Genomic DNA, 21,526 nt, shown 5'->3' with positions numbered 1-21,526 from the left:
GTTGTGCTGTTGATGTTTGATCACTTCCTGTATGTTATGCAACTTGAAGCATGTGAAGCGGTACAGAAGCAGAGATGGGCAAGCGCAGGGGATCAGTGGATATCAAGACAGGGTGCAAAAAGCCCAGGAAGCAGCCTGTCAAGAGGAGAAAAGTTAGTCAGGCCAATGCTGCAGAGCAGGAGGGTGAGTGTGACGTAACAGCCTGCAGAAATTCGTCATGCTAATGTTAAGCTTTGCTTTATTTACACTGAAAAGTGCAAAAGAATATGTGTTGTAAAAAGACAATGCAATAAGCCTGTATGTCGGCACCATTCTGTTTTGCACCAGCAGCCCTGCATCACTTTCCTCTTTTGCAACATGTATCCAGTTATTACACCTATTATTATATTTCTTTTATATGGCGCTGACAAATACCCGAGTGTTGTACAAGGATGATATACTGAAAGAAAAGGTGTGGAGGATCCAGTCCTCCAAAGCTTATGCCTGTCATTAAAGGGACACTCCAGCCATCATAGTCTTGTTAATGCATATGATAGGTACATGGTCCCCATTTTCGTGGGGGTGGCTTTGCACCAACCCCCCCCCCACACGCATTACCTCCCCCCAGCTTTATGCCATGCAGGAGATATGTTAAGCTGATGTTGTGATGTCATGTTCTCTGTGTTTTTACACATCGATGAGGAATTTCATTTAATGTAAATACTTGAACATTCCTTTTGAACCCCCAGATAGTAAGGAAGCTGTGTTCGAAGATGGTAGGGTTCCAACTAAAAAGAGTAAACCTACAGCTTCTGGCGAGCCGTCGTTCGCAGCACGCCCAGGGAAAAAGATCCTCCGACAAAAAAAATCAGCAGACAAAGAACTGAAGCAAGAGGACACTGATCAAGAAATAAGGTGAGCCATTTAGGCTTTAACATTTAGGAAGTAACCACAGAATCAGTTACATCATTCTTTGTCCTTCTCAGTGTTTAAAACCTTTTAAGAAATAATTCTTAAATCAAGTACATTTTGAATCATTCGTATTTATCGCTGGGGATGCTGTGATTTTTCTATGGTTGTTGCCATAGAAACTGAGAAGCTTTATAGCAACTTTGTTGCAACTTTCATGTGATTAAGGCTTTAGAGGAAAGAATAAACTTACAGCTCTACTAAGATTTATTTGCTTAACATACCAGAGAGTGTGCTAATGCTTTACCTAAGTGGAACCGCATGCTTAACCAAAACAAGCTTGTATAAGAACATGGCTTATAGATTGAGCAGACCTGGTTTTGTTGTGGTGGTAGCTGAACTGAAGTGCCAGTTGCCTGTGATGGGGTCTTTATGTCTGTTTTTTTTAACACTACCCCCACCCAGGGACCTACTCAAGTTGGAAGAGAAAGATGTTCCAAATGCAACTGCTAAAGAAGAGAGCGCCTCGGAGGATGGAGACGACAGCGAGGATGAGTGGGAAGACGTAGAAGGTATTTCTTACCGCTTGTGTTTCTATGGCGTTTAACATGTTTTATGTTTTTAGAAGAGGAACGCTTTTGGATTATGTCACTGAGCTATTTATATGTTTAAAGTGAATTTTTAACAGCATTGTATTTAGTAAGGAATAAGCTCTTTGTGATCTGGTACTCAAAGTTGCTGATGTCTTTTTTTTATTTTTTTTTGGTACACTGGATTTCTAGAACCTCTGGTTCTTTTTTTGTTCTTTCTCATTGTGATTTATCTCTTTGTAGAACTCAACGGGCCTGTATTGGATGATGCCCAAGCCACAACATCCTTGGAACCTACTCTTCCCACCCAGCCTGTAGAGATTGAAATTGAAACAGCCGAGGCAGCCAGGAAAAGACAAAGGAGGTGAATTTAATTTGTCGGCATTTAGTACCACACTTGTTGTGGGTCTAATGTTGTTGATGAACTGTCCTTTTCATTGTACACTTCAAGCATTTGATGAACTAGTTATTGAAACTGTGGTTTGTCAAGGGTTAGAAGTTGCTGTAGAGAACATTGTGTTTTTGTAAAATGTATTATATGATCAGATAATATGCTATGTATGCAAGTCTGAAGGCTGCTACTGGTAGTGGACAGAAGGAGCTGTAATTCTTTATGTTTACAGAGAGAAAAAGAAGGCAGAGTTTGCAGCGTACCTTCGTAGGATGATGAACAAGTTCAGTAAGGAGCTTCGGGAAGATACACACAAGGTTCATAAATCACAGAGATCCATTCTTTCAATGTAAACATCTTGAAAAGAACCTCCATGGTCTTGCGAATGGACTTGGAGTATTTTTATGTTCTTATAATTTCAGCACAGCATCAAGATTTGATGTGTTCAGCGCTATTATTCCAAAGAAGACACTGTTTGATCTTTGCAAGGCCTTTCTCAAGACTCGGGATACTATTCAAGATACTATTGGTGTTAATTGTCTCAAAAAAAGGATAACCCCACTTAAAATGTGGATATTTTGTTTTAAGATTTTCTGTAAAGATCATTGAGAATTTAGAAAGTGGTTTTGAAGAACCGATTGTTTTACTTTTATGAAATGTTTAATGTAATGAGATACTGATTTGCAGACACCGAGCTTCCGGTGCTCAGTTTCTTTTCTTGAGACTCGACCGAGATGTTCCTGTACATATTTACTTGCTGCTATGTTGAGAATTTGACCAGATCATCTTTGAAAGGTCTTGCCATTTTCACCAATGGCAGCTTCTAAAACTTCATTATGAACTTATGTACAGAAAATTTACTGATACAAGCTTATGGGCCTGAAGAGCTTTTATTTGTCATAACAGCTGATCATATTTCTAAATATATATGTGTCTTCCTTTTTCCAAAGGTCCATTTACTTTGCTTGCTGGGCAATGGGTTCTATCGCAGTGAGACGTGTAACCTCCCTGATCTCCAGGCTGTGGCCTTGTCTGTTGTGCCAGTTAGGTTTACCAATAATGTCCGTGTGGATCTGACTTATTTGACAAATCTAATAAAGTGGTAGGTCCTTTCACAGTGCCATCTTGATACAGAGAATATTAGAACAAATAGCTTTATTTGTGTTAATGCCAACTTTTGCAACTATAGCTGTGGAGCAGAACATTTGCAGATTTTCGTACATGAACTGGTTGTTTGAGGTTCTGCTCGATATCTCAGCGAGGTTTAGGTGTATATAATGTATATAATGGAACTGGTAAAACACATATGTTTTAAGATTTTGCTGGGATATTTCTTTTTTTCTTAGGTTTACTGAAACTTTCACCTTAAACCCAGAGATGTCTGCGGATGATGGAGGCTCCCTGTCGACCACATTGGAACGCAGATTTGGAGTCTATGGCGTAAGAGATGAAGTGGAGATGGTTCATGTAAGAAAATCTTCATTGGTCATGCTAGTGGGATGCATCAATATCTTGCTGTCCGTCCTAATAAATGTTTTGCTTACACTGTTTTATTTTTTTTCCCTTCAGATTTTTCTCATCATCCTAAGAGCTTTGCAGCTTCTGAGCCGACTGGTTCTCTCCCTACAGCCCATCCCCTTAAAGGATCCACCAGCCAAGGTGAGGACCATATCGCTATTCTATTATATCCAAAGAATACTAGATTATATTTACAGACTTGTGTGTACTGCATAACTGTGCTAAGCATGTTAACATGGAAATAGTTTGCATATTTTCTTGTAGTGTTGCTATGTTAGAAATTGGGATGCTAGTGAGGCAACCTAGGTTCCTGGTTTTCATTATCAGCTATAAATTTCTTTTACTGGTGAATACATTTTTCCTTTTCCTTTTCAGAGCAAAAGCACTAACAAGTCTTCCAGTAGGGTCTCCAAAAAGAGCAATCCATCTCCAAAGGGGAATAAAAAGAACCCCAAACAAAAAAGAGAGAAAAATGTGAAACAAGAGGTGACTTTATCAGGAGAAAGTGGCGAGGAAGAGAAGCAGAAACTCACAGACAGCAGTGGGTCTAGGAAAAGAGCCCTTGGAAAGAAGGGCAAGAAAGCAGTGAAGGTTGAGAACGATGAGGAGACCAAGACAGGGAAAACCCCGAAAAAACTACTCAGGAGGAAGGCAGCTTCCAAAGTGACCTACAAGGAAGAGAGCAAAAGTGGCCCCGGGAGTAGTGATTCTGACTTTTCTTGCTCTGACGATGATGACAGTGATTTCTCAGACTGGGAGGACTCATCATTTGAGCGAAAGGTGAAAAAGGTCTCAGGACTGATAAACGAAAAGCCAGAAAAAGGTGCTCAGTCCTCAAAAAGAAGTCCTGCAACCCCTGGGCGAACAAAATCAAAAGGCTCCCCTAAAAATAACAGCACTCAGCCCAACAGGAGAGGCAAAATTATATCTACAGATGACGAGGAAGAGGAAATAGTCCAAGTAAGCAATGGCTCGGACCAGTGGGCAGAGGTGTATTTGGTGAGCGAGGAAAAGTGGGTGAGTGTGGATTGTGTACATGGGACGGTGGGGAAACCTCAGTTGTGCTTCAAGACTGCCTCAAAACCAGTGACGTATGTGGTTGGGATCGATAATGCTGGTTATGTGAAGGATGTAACAAGGAGGTACGATCCTGAGTGGATGACAAGCACCAGGAAACGTCGCGTTGATGAAGACTGGTGGGAGGAAACGTTGAGACCCTACAGCAACCCCAACACCGAGCAACAAGACAGAGAGGATGCAGAGGTATAAACGCGACATGTCCTTTCCACATCTTCCCTTTATCCTCCACGTTTGACGTTTGCAATGTTTTTTTCTATATTTGTGTGAAATTCTTTAGCTTTTCCCTGTCTATAAAAAAAAAAAACTTAAAAATTGTGTTTGTGCCCCAAGCAGCTTTAGGAATGCAAATTGTTCCTAATTTATATTTTGTGTTCCTGATTATATTAAGTTTGAGGCTAAAATGCTGGACAAGCCGCTGCCGACATCCATCACAGAATTCAAAAATCACCCTTTGTATGCCTTGAAGAGGCACCTACTGAAGTACGAGGCCATCTACCCAGAGACATCAGCCATCCTGGGCTACTGCAGAGGGGAAGCTGTGTACTCCAGGTAACACCGCAGTGAATCGGCACTGCTTCGGGTACTGTGTTAGGGTCCTGCTAACCGTGAAACAACTTCCAGTGGGTCAGGATCTGGAGTATTATCACACTTCAAAGCCTAAAGACCTTAGGCCAGTTATTCCTGCATGGTGCATGGTGTCAGCTTGCAAATTAAAATATGCAGTTCACTCCTACCTGTGTGGGAATGTTTCCAGGGTAAATAGGCACAATGCTCACTATTTAGTTTCAAAATGATTTTATTGTTTGTACTTAGGTTATAATACCTATGCTGTATGCTGTACTAAGGGTCTAACCCTAGATCGTGACCAACAGAGGTCTGAATGACGCCTGGGAGCCTTTGTGATCGTTAGTACTTTTAAAACATTAGTAAATAGACCTTTGGAACTTGAAATGGATATGTGATTGGTGCCAAAATCGTGTTATATTAAACCTGGCACTGTTTGGAACGCCCTTTGCTCTGCAGGTCCTGCGTTCACATTCTGCACTCAAGAGACACTTGGTTGAAAGAAGCCCGTGTTGTGAGGCTCGGGGAGGTTCCATACAAGGTAGTACATGCGCTCCACGCCTCCCGCACGCCAGTGTAGGTGGATGGACGATAACTCCTTACATGCCAAATAAACTGTCACATATACTGCTCTTATTTGCCCACAAATGTCCCCATTTTGACATTATTTACATCTGCTGGGGTATGGAGCATAAAATAGCACAAATCCTGTAAAGAGAAGCCTTCTGTCCCTTTCCATTTTCACAAGTTAAACAAAGCAGTGCAGGAAGGTGGCTGCTCCAACTACTGTTGTTATGTTCTCTAGGGCATGTGCTAGATCCCATACATAATAAAAGCTTAACATAAAACAATATGGAGATGCGCCTATAAGTAATTAGTAGCTAATTATGCGACTGTCGCTGTGTCCAGCATCTAAATTAACATTGATTAAAATGATAGGAAATCAGTCATATCAGCACTGTCATAGCTTACTAAATGTTCTAATGTATCTTAGACTCTGAAAATCATTTGTTTCAACTGTAACCTGATTCTAGGATACTTTTATTGCATGTGGTTATATAGTGTGTTTGTTTGCTGTAAACCAGATTCAGATAGTAAATTGACGGATGTAATAAGTGATGTGACCTTGCAACCGCTTGTTTTCAAAGATGGTGAAAGGACAGTCAAACCGTGCAAGGAAAGCCCGTCTGGCTGATCCTGAGAAAAGGGATAACCCGGACCTTGCTTTGTTTGGACTTTGGCAGACAGAAGATTACCAGCCTCCGGTTTCTGTAGATGGGAAGGTAAAACTCTCTAAAACACAAGTAATTTAATCAGTTCAAACCATTTTGATTGAAAGCCCGTGGTTATCATGGGGTATCCAGAAAATCCAGCTTGGCTCTGGCCCTCGAGGCCCAAAGCAACACCCGCAGCAATTTAAAGCATAATACAAGAGCAAGGTGGTCGCTCTCATATTAATGGGGAAAAATGTATGTTTGCAAATTATGATTGGATCACCTACAACGTCTATCGTAACATTGTCATTCTGTACTCCTCTTTGATCCGCAGGTTCCACGTAATGAGTTCGGAAACGTGTATCTCTTTAAACCCAGCATGTTGCCTATTGGCTGTGCCCACCTGCGTGTACCAAACCTCCACCGTGTGGCTAGGAAGCTGAACATAGATTGTGTCCCAGCAATAACCGGCTTTGACTTTCACTGCGGCTTCTCACATCCTGTGTAAGTCTACAGAACCTTTGCCGTAACATTGGGGGTTTGCTTCTCTTGTATATTTTTTTGGGAAAAGGACCCTTCCATATTAATAATTAATAATTGTTTGTTTGTTTTTTACAAATATTTTGTGATGTTCCCAAAATATAATACTAGTCTGTCCTCTTTACAGAACTGATGGATATATAGTCTGTGAGGAGCATAAGGACATCCTTCTGGCTGCCTGGGACAACGATCAGGCAGAGATGGAGAGGAAGCAGAAAGAGGTTGGTGACACTAAAATGGTCTCTTTTTCCAAGTCCTATATTTCTATACATTAAATAAGCCTATCTAATCTTAACCTTAACATCTGGTTCCCAGGATCTGTATGATTATCTGTCTCCATTAAGTTCTCTCTCTCATAGTTATTGATTTGGCTCAGGTAGCCTGTGTAAGGATGGGCCGATATGTAATAGAACTTTAATATAACCCTATTATTAAAACGTTGTACAAGCTGCAGCATGGGAGAGTCCAAAGTTAATTTCTTTCTCTGAAGTGATCTGGGGGGGGGGGATGAAGCCTAATTTAATTTATACCGGTCCAGTAGAGTAAATTTAATTGCCAACGTTGTGATGAGAATATTTTATATAGACCTTTCAAATCTGCTAAGGTTCCGCTCCATTCTTTCAGTTTATTTTGTAACTTCTGTTTTGTAGAAGAGGGAAAAACGTGCCATGGGTAACTGGAAGCTGCTGATAAAGGGGCTTCTCATCAGAGAGCGTCTCAAAGCACGTTATGGGAAGAAGGTGAGACTGAGGGTGCGACTGAGGGTGTCTCATGTTAATAACGCATGTTGAATTTTCCAGTTTCTACATGTATGTCATTGGTATATGTATAAGACCTACAGGTTAAAACTAATGAAGCACGCCTTATGTGATAATGTGATAGATCTGATTAAAGATCAATGTAACCTAGCCCTGCCGTACCTACAACCACCTCTTAAAGCAGTGAGTTTTGTTTGTACACCAGGTGTGTGTCAGTATACGTCACTGCTGTTCTAGACACCACAACAATAAATAGATGTTAATGCCCAGTTTAACTCTGTGGCTGTAGGATGTAAAGAAACGTCTTAGGTGTTGGTTAAACAATCACCTTGGACGGCAGGGTAGGCCTTACATTTTGCGTTAAATGCTTCTGTTTTCGGCAGGAGACAGACCACCCTTGCGCAACTGCAGCGGATGGAGGATTTTCTTCCGATGAAGAAGAGGTTCCAACAGAGAGTCTGGCTGAGGATGTCTCGGTGTCCTGGCCCCAAAACCGCCAGACTGAAGAGGCAAAAACAGCAAAACCGAAAAGCAAGAGAGAAAAGAAAGGCGAAGCCAAGAATTTGTTCCCCTTTGAAAAGAAGTGACATTTGTTTTTAAAACACAGACATTTGCTGCCTTAACCATCCCAAAGGAACTGTGGAAGACCTTTCTCTTCCTACCATTAGTTAAAAGTGGAACCACTTTTCAATCTGTTGCTGCTGCCGCCATTCTGGGATTGTACTGGTTAGAAGTTTAGATAAGTTATAGTACATTAGAGAGAAAACATTTTTTGTACTTTTAATTTCTAATAAAATGATATAAAAAGTACTCAGACATGGCATATATACTAGTTTAATTTAACAAAAAGGAGAAATTGTGTAATAAAAAAGTGTTTTATTATACAGTAACATGTTTTACAAGACCAACATTACGTACCTAGTATAGAAACAGAACAATTGCAAACCCAACCCTGTAAACCATTTTTTCTGTGTACTGAAAGTTAGATATGTGGAAACCAGTGGGGTATTTTATAGTATTGGAGTTATTACAGTATGGAATAGGGATAAATACAGTTATAAGTAAAGGATTAGCATCTTTGCATATTTTGAAGACATTCATGGTTTAGATGTAATGTTGGGACAGCTTAATGTGTGTAAGTAATGGAGATAATTCTTAACCCAGAGGGAGCTTTGCAGACAATGAATTAAACATCCCCTGACTAAAGGGAAGTCTATGGCTAGTTAAAAGGTACAGGGGTCAAAAAGAGTCTGCTGGGTACACAACACTAGGAAAGAAGCAAGCGGTGGGAGACGCTCATTGCATATCAGAAAAAGTTAAAAGTATGACAAAGCCCCCAGTTAGTGAAGGAGATTGTATTAGCAATAGGCTGCTCATACGCTGTTCACTAGTTCATTGCTTAAGAATCTAACATGTAACAGTAAGGGATCTCGCTGATGCTATATTATAGCTGCCCTGACATTCAGCTAACATTAAGAATAGCTGGCAGACCTACAAGTAGGTGAAAGGGAGTATCAGCTTTTCTCTTTTTAAATCTCAGTGGAAGTTTAAAATGTTAACAATGACCAACAGTAAGCAAAAGCTTTGTCCCTGGAATTTAATCCAAATCAACCTTACAATAAAGCTTTACAAGCACGACAACAGCCCCCAGAACATTAGAAAGATGGCACTACTGGTACTTCTTGTGTGGAACCTGTGACTTGGCCAGTACGAGGATTCCAACGGCAAAGACACTTAGAACCAGCGACATGAGCGGCCGATAGAAAAACCATCCTGCTGCAATGGTCATTAAAGACAGAGATGCAGACACGGACAAAGCAAAGATCTTCAGGCCAAGACTGACCAGGTCCCGCAGAATAGGTAACCAGTCCACTACAGACAGAGGAAAGGGATGCATTACATGTTGTATTTGTGCAGATTTCATAGCTCAGTCATAAACATCTCACAGTAAAACCCACTCACAACTTAACTTCATTGTAACATCTTAAAAAAAAAAAAAGAAAAAACTCACCCAGTGTGTACAAGATTCTGGTCATTAGGGAAACACCAATGAACATCAGTAGCCATCCAGCACCCCGAAGAGCCCAAGTCTTAAAATTATTGCTCTGGTGTTCTTCTTGAAACATTTCCTGAATTAAAAAAAACAAAACATTAACGTCACACCATCCACTTTCTGTCAAGCATCTGTTTGAGGAGCCAGTATATTGTGTTCTATCATTGTTGCAAAAAAAAGTATTTTAGACAAAAAGTAGGTAAACCAAAGATCAATTCCCAGAGAGATCCCAAGAGTATTTCTTTGATGCAACCCCCCCTCCACATCACACATACAAATGCTAACATGCAAACCTTCTCTAACGCTACACACTAACCCCCCCTCTCAGAGAAACCACTAACACTAACACCATACACAAACACACACACTCTCTCCCTCTCCTATTTTCAGTGTGGTTTCCATAGCACTCCCTATTACCATGTGCAGACCACCATCTTTAAAGTAGCTTAACCTGAAATCTGTGTGTGAGCTGCCGCTGCTACAACTCTGCACCCACCTTAGCGTGCCCCTTTCTCTCCCTATTAAGTTGCTGCTGCCCTTTAGCGCAATCTTGAAAGTGTGGAGTCGAGAGACGCAATTACACACACACACACACACACACACACACACACACACACACTCTCTCTCTCTCTCTCTCTCTCTCTCTCTTTACATCAAAGTTGAATGTAGATTACTTCATAAAGCCATGTTAGTAATATATGGCATTTTGTTTTCCCGGTGACCCGTCTCTGTGTGAATGTGTTCAGCTGTTAAACATCAAATACCAAGCGCACCTCTGCAGAGTGAGTCCCCATATACAGCAACTCCAAGGTGTCTCCGGACTTGGTTTTGTACGGCATGAGCACCTCTCCTCTTTGCCGTGCAATCACACTCACCTGAAATAAAAACAGAGATACACCTACAATCATGGTCCGACCCTGCACAGATCTATAAAATGCAACTGAAGGCATACAGACAGAATCTACAGTTTTTTCATACAATTATAATTAATAAAATCAGGTACCATGTCCGCAGCTCCGTACTGAGATGAACCCAAGGAAACGCCAGCATACCAGAAAGAGATGCGCAGGTCTCCTACCTGTAAGAAATAAGGTCTGCATTGAATGGCTGCTTGACACCGAGGAGTGGTGAACAAAGCTGGCTCTCGACTGAATGAGCAGTACCTCTGGATTCTTCGGGTTGGCACTTTGGTAGAAATAGTCCCCTTGAGCTGTGACATCAACATGAGGGTTGCCCATCTGCTCTAAGCTCATTTGCTTAAAGTTCTCAATTTTATCAATCAATCCTACGAGAGAGGAAACCAAAGGCTCTCAGCAATGGAAAGGGACAGGAGAGTTCTGTTTAAACCAACTTTCAGGGTTGGATCCACCCGTGCAATGTAGAGCTTAGATATGGAATAAAATATAGACTTGGGAGAGGAGATCAATGCTTACCTTTTCCCAAAGAGAACTCTCCAACCTCCACCTCAGAAGCAACCGCGGTGAAGGACTCCACAGCCATAGCACTTAAAGTCATAAAACCGGGCATGTAAAAATTACACCAAACAGGCAATTTGTCTACTAAAAGGACTGCAATCAAAACACTAATCTTTACTCATTCCCTGAAAATCCGATTGCAGTTAGTGAAACATGCAGAAGATGTCACTAGAGTCCGCAGTATATTTTTCTGGGAAGGCTATCCGCAGAAATTCACCTTTAAAGCTATTAACAATGTTAATTCACAGTTATGTAGGGTGATCCACATTAATTTGTAGAAACATAGAATCCAACGGAAGAACCAGTCTGTCCGTTTTTTCCCTGCGGTAAAATCCTCAAATCTTATTTGGCTTGTGTGTGTTTTAACTCCCTCACTGTATTAACCTCTGCCACTTCTGCTGGGAAGCTGTTTCAATTATCTATCTGAAGTAAAGCTTCCTTAAATATGTGTTGGCATCCCATGAATCCATCTCTCACCTGGGGTTGCGATGTGCAATCTCTCTGTCAAAATGCCTGCTGCTCACAACCTCGGATTTCCATTCTGTGTCTGGAAGAGGTGTTAAGAAATCATAGAAAGTAAAACGTAAGCATCTGCCGCAGACTCAGCAGAAAAAAAAGAATGAAGATATACAGAAGTACAATCCTGTTGGATAATTACAGTACTGCCCTGCTTCCTAAACTCCATGAAATCACATATCATATAGGACAGGCATACTACTGACTGAGAGACACAGCGCACACACACACACACACACATATATATATATATATATATATATATATATATATATATATAATGGGTATTTTCTCTCTGTGTCATTACCTGTGTTTTGGGGTCTATTCACTAACAAGTGAGTTTGTAGGAGATATGAACATTTCAACTCCCTGATATAACTCCCAAAGCTTACAGAAATATGGGCCAATGACAACTTACTGTAGGTGTAGATTGTCTCTCTCTTTGTTTCTCCATTCTCTTCGTACTCCCTGCAGACAAAATCATTTTTATACTCAGTCATGTAAGGAATTCTGACCTGAAGGTCACCTAAGCAAGTTATACTACACAGCCTGGATACTAGTAACTGAAAGAGCTGATCACATTTAAAAAAACGTGTATATGCTGTAAGTATGACGTTCACTAGTCTGTTGGTGCTATATCAAAAAACATAATAATGCTGATCTGCATCAAGGACAGGTTTATATGTTAGACAAGGGCGACCACATCTCGTGCATGGAAAATAGCTGGGGAAATGCATATGGAGATACAGATCACAGGTACATTTAAAGGGACCCCTCCTGTATCATATGCATTAGAGAGCATGTGATGGCTGCAGTGTCCCTTTAATATGCTCAAATAAAAAAGGTAGACACTGATTCATTTATGTGCTCATTTGGTAATAGGGCACTTTGTGGGGTATTTTAGGACCAAAATTGTAAAGTTCAGATATATACTGTTTTTACGTTTATTTGCCGTTTACAGTTTAAGGTAGAAATCTTTTAAAACAATATTATTGCATTGTGGGTGCAAATTCTGTTTTAATAGATATCCGATTAAACCACTTCCTGCCATATAGTTATAAAAGTCAGAAATGTAAAAGGCAGATTGACTTAGATATCTAAATATTATCATTAATAATAATATTTAGATATCTAATAATAATAGTAATAAACTCAATTGGCAAATCTCCTAGAATCTAATAAAACCTGACACTATGCTGGAATCATAATGTTAATATTTGCTCTGCACTTAACAATTTAATAATCCAGCTTGCAAAGTTCCTTCCAGTTTATCAGGTTTTCAGCACTGGATATGTGCCATTATACAGTACGTATTGGGCCTGTCTCAGCAATCAACACAAAATATCGTTCATTGAAGCCACATCTCTTGTCTAATCATGAGCCTCACTTATCCAGCTACGGAAGAAACAAAACCAAAACTAGGTGTTTAAGGATCTTACTTTGACTCTTCATATTCCACCCACTGGTACATCTCAACCTGACGTTTCAACTTCACGCAATGGATAGAAACACCATAGTTCGGATCATACAAAGGCTGTATTGAAACCAGAAGACAAATGCTATAAATGGATCATCAAGACAGTTTTTGAAAAGTTCTGCCTTAGGAATCCTGATGTACTTTCTAAGAATCAAGGAAATAACAATGTAATAAATCAAATCCTCCCAGAGGGTTTTATACAAGGCAACTATGTATGTTTGAAAAGGAACATTATGAAACAAACCTTGTATTCTGTTTAAGTTTAAACAAAGTATTCAAACAAGGTTTCAGATGTCCCCAAATTACATCTTGTTCGATATCTTTTTTTCCTGGTTTAAATTATCTAACTTAACTGTTGTATTCTTGATTATTTCATCAGCTCACTAACCCTTAAAAAAAACTAAATGTGTAGCTTCAGGTAGCTGTCCAACTGTCATTAGTATAACATTACACATGTTCTTATAAGATGTTGAAACCAACCTTGGATGTCTTCAGTGCACCTGATATATGCACTAATTTGTCTTCATTTATGGGGTCTATTCTAAGAATATTACTTAAAGACGTCACAGTGGAAAGCCCCTCATCCAGTGAAGCTGTAGTCTGTACTGCTCTGCCCTGGAGAAAAGCAATACTGCACTGTTAAAAGGATTTATTGACACAAACACAAAATGCATGTTAGAGCTCCTAATGAGTAATTGCAAAAGGGATTTCTGACGATCAATAAGACTTTTAAACTTAAACTTGGATCACTGAACACAACGTGCCATTGGAACACAGGAGTGATGGGAATGATAAAGGGCCATTGGAACACAGGAGTGATGGGAGTGATAAAGGGCCATTGGAACACAGGAGTGATGGGAGCTTCAGTGCACCTATGAAGATGTTCCATTAAAAATCATCCGTTTCCAGCCACAATAGTCAGTTACCACATTAACACTGTCTGCGCTGGATTTTTGATCCATTTTATGTTATTTTTAATGGACAAAATGTGCTTTTCTTTCAAAAACAAGGAAATTTCAAAGTGACCCCAAACTTTTAAATGTTAGAACCCCACTTACCTATAAAAAAATGTGTTAATTAAAATGTAGCATGTGTTTGGGAATTCTCTTGTAGCAAGAAATTTTATGTTATAAATGTCTTTTTATCTTTTTGATTCGTGCAATCATCTAAGTGCATTTATACACTCGTCAGTTCCAATACGCACCTCATTAGTAAACAAAACGTAGAAGGAAAATGAAAAGGCAAGGAATCCGATCAGCATTCCCCCAGCAGTATCACTGAGACGCTCCAAGAATCCCGGCTTACGATCCGTGACGATGGTAGTGTGTTCCTTGACATTATCTGGGTACTTGTAAAATTAATATTTAATTAGAAGATATATCATTTCAAATTTAATTGATGATGTGCAATAGATATATATATATATATATATATATATATATAATATTTTTTTAAGCGAGTTTGATTCTGTGCAGGCTATGCACTAAATTGAACTACATAAGGAATTCTGAAATGCCAAATGGCTTATAAAGTACAGTATATAGAAGCTAATTGTTAATTATTAGGGTTCTTTTATATAAAAGCATTATGTTCCATTTACAGAAACAAAAGGAAAGGAGGCTCCTACTCATCGATCTAGCATATGGTACCAAAAGAGGAAAATACATCAATGCGGTTGACATTCAAAGGTAACATGAATCCTCTAGATTGTTAGCTCTTGTGTGCCAAGCCCTCTTTCCCTAATGTATCGGGTCATCTTAGTCTGTCGGTTCTAGTTTTGCCAGATCCTTTGAATGTATGGACTGTAAGCTGCAGAACGTATTGGTGCTATATAAATAAAAGATAGTAATAGTGTATATATATATATATAAATAAAATAGTAAGTGTATGAAAGAATACATATGGCGGATAAGTTATGTTTCCCAAGGTTTTTAAATACCCGCCCAGTTGATCATTTAAATGCAATTTGATTAAAAAGCATTAGAGAGTTACCAGTCCTATAGCAATCTCTTTACATGCCAAGACTACATTTTTACAAATTGATAGAATTAAATAAATGTACAATTGACATTTTTTAAGTCATTCACACAAATTAACATAATTTAAGTGGTTACAAAAGTAGAAGAACTTTGACAGGAGATACATCCTTACATTTCTGGCCATGTTTCCTGCTCTAGTTTCCTTAATGGACGCACAGAACCGCTTATTCCCTCTTCTTTCTCCTCAGAAACTTTATGTGTATGACATGAAACTGGCAGACAGACCAATTTCTTACGAAGTTGCCTCCCTGCTACGTCATCTCATTGCGCATGCGCACGACTGCGTCCGGGAAATGTAGCTCACCCAGCCAAAGTCGTTTTCTAACTAAATGCTCCATCTCCGAGAAAAACGGCTTCCATTAGTATGCCTGTCTCGAAAATGATACTGCTCTCTTGTCTAAAAATAAATAGATTTAAGGTCCGTTTTACGGATTATAATGGGGGTGAAATGCAGATATTTCGCTAGTGTGGGCGTCAATTTCTGAGCTATTTGTGGGGTTTTTGTCAGGCATTTTCTTGGACACCCTGAGATGCCGCCCTTTCCTTTACGCGGTCGCGTTGTGTGACGCAACCAGAGTGCGCGGCCGGAGCAGTGCCGGGTGCTGTGTGAAGGAGCTGCGGCCATGTCCTACTGCAGGCAGGAAGGTGAGGCGATGGGGTCCTGTTGAGCGATTCAAGAAGGTTTTAATTTAAGAGGATAATGGAGGGTTAACTTCAGCATTTTGATAGAACTGGTGTGGATTGAAAGGGGCGAGGCTGCTTAACTAGGCTAAAAGAGACCTGTTCAGATCTCTGCAAGGAGACCCTCAACTATAATATATATATATATATATATATATATATATATATATATATATATATATATATATATATATATATATATAACATAAACAACAACAACAAGGCTTTTTTAAGGCATGAAATGGTTAACATTAAAGAAAGGACTTTCCAAGGACATTGCAGACCTTAAAGAAGATACATTTTATTGTAGGTTATATTGAATGAAACATAAGGGGCTTCTGTGTGGGAAGGGCATACAGAGTTATGTCCCCAAGCCATTTATAAAATGCTTTATGTGAAGAGTGATCTCTGGAATCTCTTTGTCGTATGATGTAAAGGGGGTATTTAGTGAGTAAGGGTATTAGGCAGCTGATTATGCCATATGATGTGTATTTAAAGGGTGACTGTGTGGCAAGTTGAAGAGCTTTTCAGTCTTTATTGTTTACCTCAACCTTCCAGGAAAGGACAAAATCATCTTTGTAACTAAAGAGGACCATGCTACTCCCAGCACTGCCGAGCTGATCGCTGATGACCCAAATGATCCTTACGAAGAGCAAGGTCAGTGCACCATTCCAGAATCCATATGGCTGTTCTGTAAAATGATGTTACAAGGAAACCATCTGTTGCTCATCCAGCTTGTATTTTGCATATATTATTTCCCTCACCTCTTTTTGTCAGATAAATGTTCTCCACATTCTGTGCTTTTTTAAATTCATTTATAGGCAACTAAATTTGCGTCTTTAGTTAAGGGATCTTTTGAAATATTTATCTTTTGTGACATGCCATTCATCTCAACGGCTAGCCTTCCATTAGTTTGGTTGCAAAGCCCATATTAAGATAATATAATACTCTATTTGCAGCGTGCTCTATTGTGAAACATCTCCCACTCGCATTTTTACCACTTACCATGTATGTTTACATCTGATGAAAGCCGATGACATTTTTTAGAGCACGTGCTTTGCAGTCCTCTCTGCTCTCTCTAGAGGGCAGCCTTAAGATAGTTTTTACGTAATGTCATATTCTATCCAAGGTGGGGGTGTTTGAACGCATTTTTTAGATTCTCCATTTAAACAATGTGCCCATCTGAAATCGTTCATTGTCCATGGCTGCTTTCATTACTTAGATGTTGACATGTTATGTTTAAATGCAGCAAAGAGTTAAGTGGGGAATGGCTGCCGGTCCAAAACCAGATTATCCCAGCATGCAGAGTCAGCAGATGTCTCTAAGCATGCCCTGGTATGGGAAGCACGTACCCTCGGATTATCTGTACGTGTTCATCAGAGGGGTGCAGTTATAAAGTCAATGAGATAGATTCATGATTTTACTCTGGATTGCAGTTATATACAATTTAAATATTGTTTTCACATAAAGTCAGTTCAAATCTTTACCGACAGCTGTCCGTGTATATGTATGTATATATATATATATATATATATATATATATATATATATATACACAATTTTTACACTGTTTAATATGACTTAACCTTTCATGTTAACATGTAATGTTCTGCATGACAAATCATATTTGTGGTTTATGTTTTATTGTATAATGTTTTCTGTACAAATATCTTTAAAAAACTTAATTATGTACAAATAAAATAAATATTGTTTTATTTGTATCTTTTACTATGGTACGCAGAAGACATTGTTGTTAATAGAGAGGATCGATCCCAAGGTGGTTGACTATTTGCCACAAGACTATACAGGGCAGCCAGCCAAGGATTGGTTAATTCCAGGCCCCATTGACTTGTCTGCCACTACTGACTGCTTCTGAAAAGCTCGGTGTCACAGCCGGACCGCAGCTGGCAGCGAGACATGAATACCCAGATTCATCCAGCCTGTCACTTGTGCAAAGGGGGGCGAGGGGTGGGAGACATTGTCTAAAGCTGTCACTGACCTCGAAAAGATTGAAAACATCCCTTGGCATTACAAAAAGCTTTGTGTGTAGGGAACTAAGCATTATGTCACCAACATCCCTACCCGCAGATCTGTGAGAATTGCAACAGGGCATTGGAGGGCATGTTTTGTACTGTATCAACACCCCTCCCCTTGCAAAAGGGTGAATAGTATGTTGGGGGGGGTGCAAGCGCATCACGTTGACCTTTACAAATATTAGTAATGCGGTGATGTGTAATTTATCATTAGGTTATGAAGGCAATGGTTTGTCTTAGAAATGTCTTGCATATTGTTCCAAAATTCAGATTTCCTACTTAAAAAACTGATGATTGGACATATTTTCCTAACAATAGAAGCTGAACGGACTGAAAATATTGTGGCTGAGATTAATTGGAAAGTGTGTGCGTTTTTAATAGCCAAAATAGGAAAACATTGTTATCATTCAGTGGACTTTGTTTAAACCCATCATCATTTTTGATATACGCAACCACCCGAGGTCAAGCAGCAACTCCCATTTACTTTACCCAGTATTTATCTATAGGATTTCCCCCCCCCCGGCTCCTGCAGATCTGCATTTTGTGCAACTTTGGTCTGAAGTTGGAGTACTTTTAGGAATGCATTGTTTAAAATCTCAACATTTTCTAGATTTATAGATATATATAAATATCATGTTAATTAATTTGGCTTAAAGTGACGTTATTACTTTGAATTATTTAAAATAAAAGCATTAGTAACATTAACCATTGGTAACGGTTTTAACTTTTTTTTTCCTGGTTAGAGGGAGGTGGAAGAAAAGTTTATGGAGTTCAAATAAACTTTTGCAAACCTAAGGTATAATAAATATACCTTTGGGATTGGGCGCCCAAGGGCATATCCCTTCACAATAGCCAGTGTGCCCTGCGAACAGTTTGAATAACTAAATATTCATATGGTTTGCTTTTTATGTGTCTATGTACCTTGCATTGCATGCTGATTGTAACCAGATGCACTCTCAGCTTTGTGCCATATGGTTTTGATTGGGATTGTATGTAAATGTCGCCTTTTCATGCCATATGCCTAGTTTTTATATGAATCGGCTGAAATGCAAAGGTATTTCTAAAATCAATGAAGTATGGCGCATGGCACTAATTTATGCCATCCAGTGATGTTAACCGCACTAAAATGTGTGCCTGTTTCTCATTACCATGGTACTTATACTTAATTGTCTTTGTTTTCTTTCAGGGCTGATCTTGCCGAATGGAGATATTAATTGGAATTGCCCCTGCTTAGGAGGGATGGCTAGCGGGCCCTGCGGAGAGCAGTTCAAATCTGCCTTCTCTTGTTTCCATTACAGCCAGGAAGAAATCAAAGGCTCGGATTGCCTGGAACAATTTCGAGCAATGCAAGAGTGCATGCAGAAATACCCCGACCTCTACCCACAGGAGGATGATGAGGATGAGAAGGATAAGCAAGTAGATAAAGAGGAGGCTGCCCCCACAGAGCCTACCATTGTTGAAGAGGAAGGATCCAGCTAATAGAGAACTGGGGGCATTTGCCTCCTTGTCTCTCCCAACCCCACAATTGAATGGACCACAATATGCAAAGTATATTACCACTAACCCATGATGCGTACGCGGTAATATATTCAGTACGGGTGAGGGACCTATAACAGTTTATCACATAGATCTACGCAAATCCTAAAATGGCATTAGCATAAAACCCAGGACATCCCCCGGAGGTAACTCACAACCATTCATGTTTGTTTCCATTGGTTCACTGATTTCCAGCGAGTGAGTTTGACTGTCCTACAATCTTTTCAAACAATATTTTTTTATATTGCTATAGAGTAAAAGCTTACGTCAACAGATCTGTTAAATGTGTGGCTGGAATTTGGGGAATGCAGCTTTAAAACTTGATTTATTCTTTTTTTTTTTTCTTTTTTCTCATGCGTTTTCTGTCTAAGGGAGCAGCTGTAAATTTGTGTGCATCAGATGAGAGAGTGCCCCGATTATTGGTGTATCAACACAATTACATTAATGCACTCAATTAGAAGAAAGTAGCAGATCTGAGCACTTTGTGCCTGAAACCTTTTATCTTACTGTGCTGCCTCCAACCTGCACTGCACTGAGAGTGTTCTTATCTGGTAACCTATACAATGAACATGTGAGTGATTAAACCACATTAAATAACTTTTTACCTTGTAAGATACTTACTTTGGATGACCCTGGTCTTTTCTTTTTCGTGGATTAACCTTTTTACCGTAATATAAAGGTGTCCCTTATGAATGAAAACGTGTGTGTAAATACACAAAATTTGTTGAGTGTGTTAAAGGTTCAGGAAGACAGGTGATGTACACACACATCTACTACAAAGCTCTGCATTCATATATACATTTATACATATATTATTTGTTCTGTGAATTTTACTAGTACAATGTATGGCCTAAATTATATATACACTTCATGGGGATGGACTACCCATGAAAAAGTCCCTTTTAAGGGTGCTCTATCCCTAAATAATAAGGTGGTAGTGTGTGGCCCTTCAAGTTTACCTGCCTATTGTCTATATCAGATATATTTTATATTTAGCATCAATATTTTGATATAATACAAACGTATAATTGTCTTATGACTTTACCATATTTTCCATATACAATGCTGGTCAAACACAGTAAATGTTAGAAAGGTCAAATTAGAGGTTTTTGGTTCCACATTATTGCTGCCAATACAGCAGGTTAAACACATGGCTATATGTGGTATGAAGCATGTTTAACCCTCTCCATAGCGTGGTGTGTGGCGCACATGTGGGCTGGAGCCCGATAACCGTGTTGGGGTGGAGGCCACAAGTCGTACCTAAAAACACCACATACGCTTATTTTTTCATGCACACTCCAGACTGGGACCAAGATAGACCCTTACATTTAAAACACACAGACCTCAAACCTACAAATTATTACATGCTTTCTGCATTAGACAAAATCCGATCCCCCATGATCAGCTTAACAGTAAATATGGAAACCTATACAAGAGGGTGCTATGCTGATCTACACTCGGTTTGTAATCCACTTTTAAACATGGAGAGTGAGAGGGGAGAAAATAAAATAACTTTACAGATATTCTTTATTGAAAAAATACACAGGCCAAGTTATTTAAATAGTTTTAATTTAAATTTAGGTACAAAAAAAGGTTTTCTAGGATGTCCTAGAGATACGACCACAGCAAGGGCCAAGGACAAAATAAGCGTCTGAGAACCACAGTATAAGCATATATACAGAACAAATACAAACCCTGTTCATCAGCGGTTTTCTAATATATTTTGCCTCCGAATAAATGGTGGCACCAATGAACTATCTTTTCCTTTCCTTCAGAACGCATGTATTGCACACCCCCCAGGTCCTAAAACATGATCCTTATGATTAGTAAGTCATGAAAGCCATACGTAACATTTTCCCGTGGTTGGGGGACCCGAAATATACATTTTTTCCAACGAGCAAATAATGAAATCTCTTCTTCAGAAGCACAACGAGAATCTATTTACGCCATTGCATGCAGCGCCACTAAATAGTGTTAATAGGGTTGGAAAGGAAATTTGCATGAAAATGTAACTTGTCTTGTTCCGTTGGGTAGCAGGCAGTCCCCAGATGTGGTAAGGAATATATCAGCTGTACATTTGTGACATCTTACAAGAAATATATGATCATCAGCCATAAGATAATAAATGCAGTTTAGCCACTTAACTGCGGTGTCTCAAATCCCTATTTTACAA

General features: G+C 39.4%; 3 protein-coding genes and 1 long non-coding RNA gene across 4 annotated transcripts; 2 read left to right on the top strand and 2 right to left on the bottom strand.

Annotated features, from left to right (window-relative positions):
- The first annotated feature begins 5 nt into the window (after window positions 1-5).
- Window positions 6-8,353, top strand: XPC (XPC complex subunit, DNA damage recognition and repair factor). Its single transcript, XM_053470360.1, has 16 exons — window positions 6-183; window positions 729-894; window positions 1,354-1,460; window positions 1,722-1,842; window positions 2,102-2,186; window positions 2,820-2,971; window positions 3,216-3,336; window positions 3,439-3,528; window positions 3,763-4,650; window positions 4,856-5,016; window positions 5,491-5,572; window positions 6,180-6,314; window positions 6,580-6,749; window positions 6,913-7,006; window positions 7,436-7,525; window positions 7,927-8,353. The coding sequence occupies exons 1-16, from the start codon at window positions 75-77 to the stop codon at window positions 8,128-8,130; spliced, it is 2,775 nt and encodes a 924-aa protein (XP_053326335.1). The 5' UTR covers window positions 6-74; the 3' UTR covers window positions 8,131-8,353.
- An 8-nt stretch (window positions 8,354-8,361) lies between these two features.
- Window positions 8,362-8,868, bottom strand: LOC128500995 (uncharacterized). The gene is made up of 2 exons (XR_008354967.1): window positions 8,542-8,868; window positions 8,362-8,511 (listed from the first exon to the last, which is right to left on the bottom strand). It is a non-coding gene; the product is annotated as an uncharacterized LOC128500995 (long non-coding RNA).
- Window positions 8,869-8,879: 11 nt separating this feature from the next.
- TMEM43 (transmembrane protein 43) lies at window positions 8,880-15,283 on the bottom strand. The gene is made up of 12 exons (XM_053470362.1): window positions 15,216-15,283; window positions 14,269-14,412; window positions 13,545-13,679; window positions 13,027-13,121; window positions 12,006-12,055; window positions 11,549-11,618; window positions 11,030-11,100; window positions 10,760-10,881; window positions 10,600-10,674; window positions 10,370-10,471; window positions 9,555-9,672; window positions 8,880-9,415 (listed from the first exon to the last, which is right to left on the bottom strand). The coding sequence occupies exons 1-12, from the start codon at window positions 15,225-15,227 to the stop codon at window positions 9,213-9,215; spliced, it is 1,197 nt and encodes a 398-aa protein (XP_053326337.1). The 5' UTR covers window positions 15,228-15,283; the 3' UTR covers window positions 8,880-9,212.
- On the top strand, window positions 15,280-19,973 carry CHCHD4 (coiled-coil-helix-coiled-coil-helix domain containing 4). Its single transcript, XM_053470365.1, has 3 exons — window positions 15,280-15,748; window positions 16,343-16,441; window positions 19,004-19,973. The coding sequence occupies exons 1-3, from the start codon at window positions 15,727-15,729 to the stop codon at window positions 19,294-19,296; spliced, it is 414 nt and encodes a 137-aa protein (XP_053326340.1). The 5' UTR covers window positions 15,280-15,726; the 3' UTR covers window positions 19,297-19,973.
- Window positions 19,974-21,526: the final 1,553 nt, after the last annotated feature.

The sequence above is a fragment of the Spea bombifrons genome, chromosome 6, assembly GCF_027358695.1.
Source record: "Spea bombifrons isolate aSpeBom1 chromosome 6, aSpeBom1.2.pri, whole genome shotgun sequence".
In the NCBI taxonomy this organism is placed as follows: Eukaryota; Metazoa; Chordata; class Amphibia; order Anura; family Pelobatidae; genus Spea; species Spea bombifrons.
This window is presented reverse-complemented; position numbering and strand designations above follow the sequence as displayed.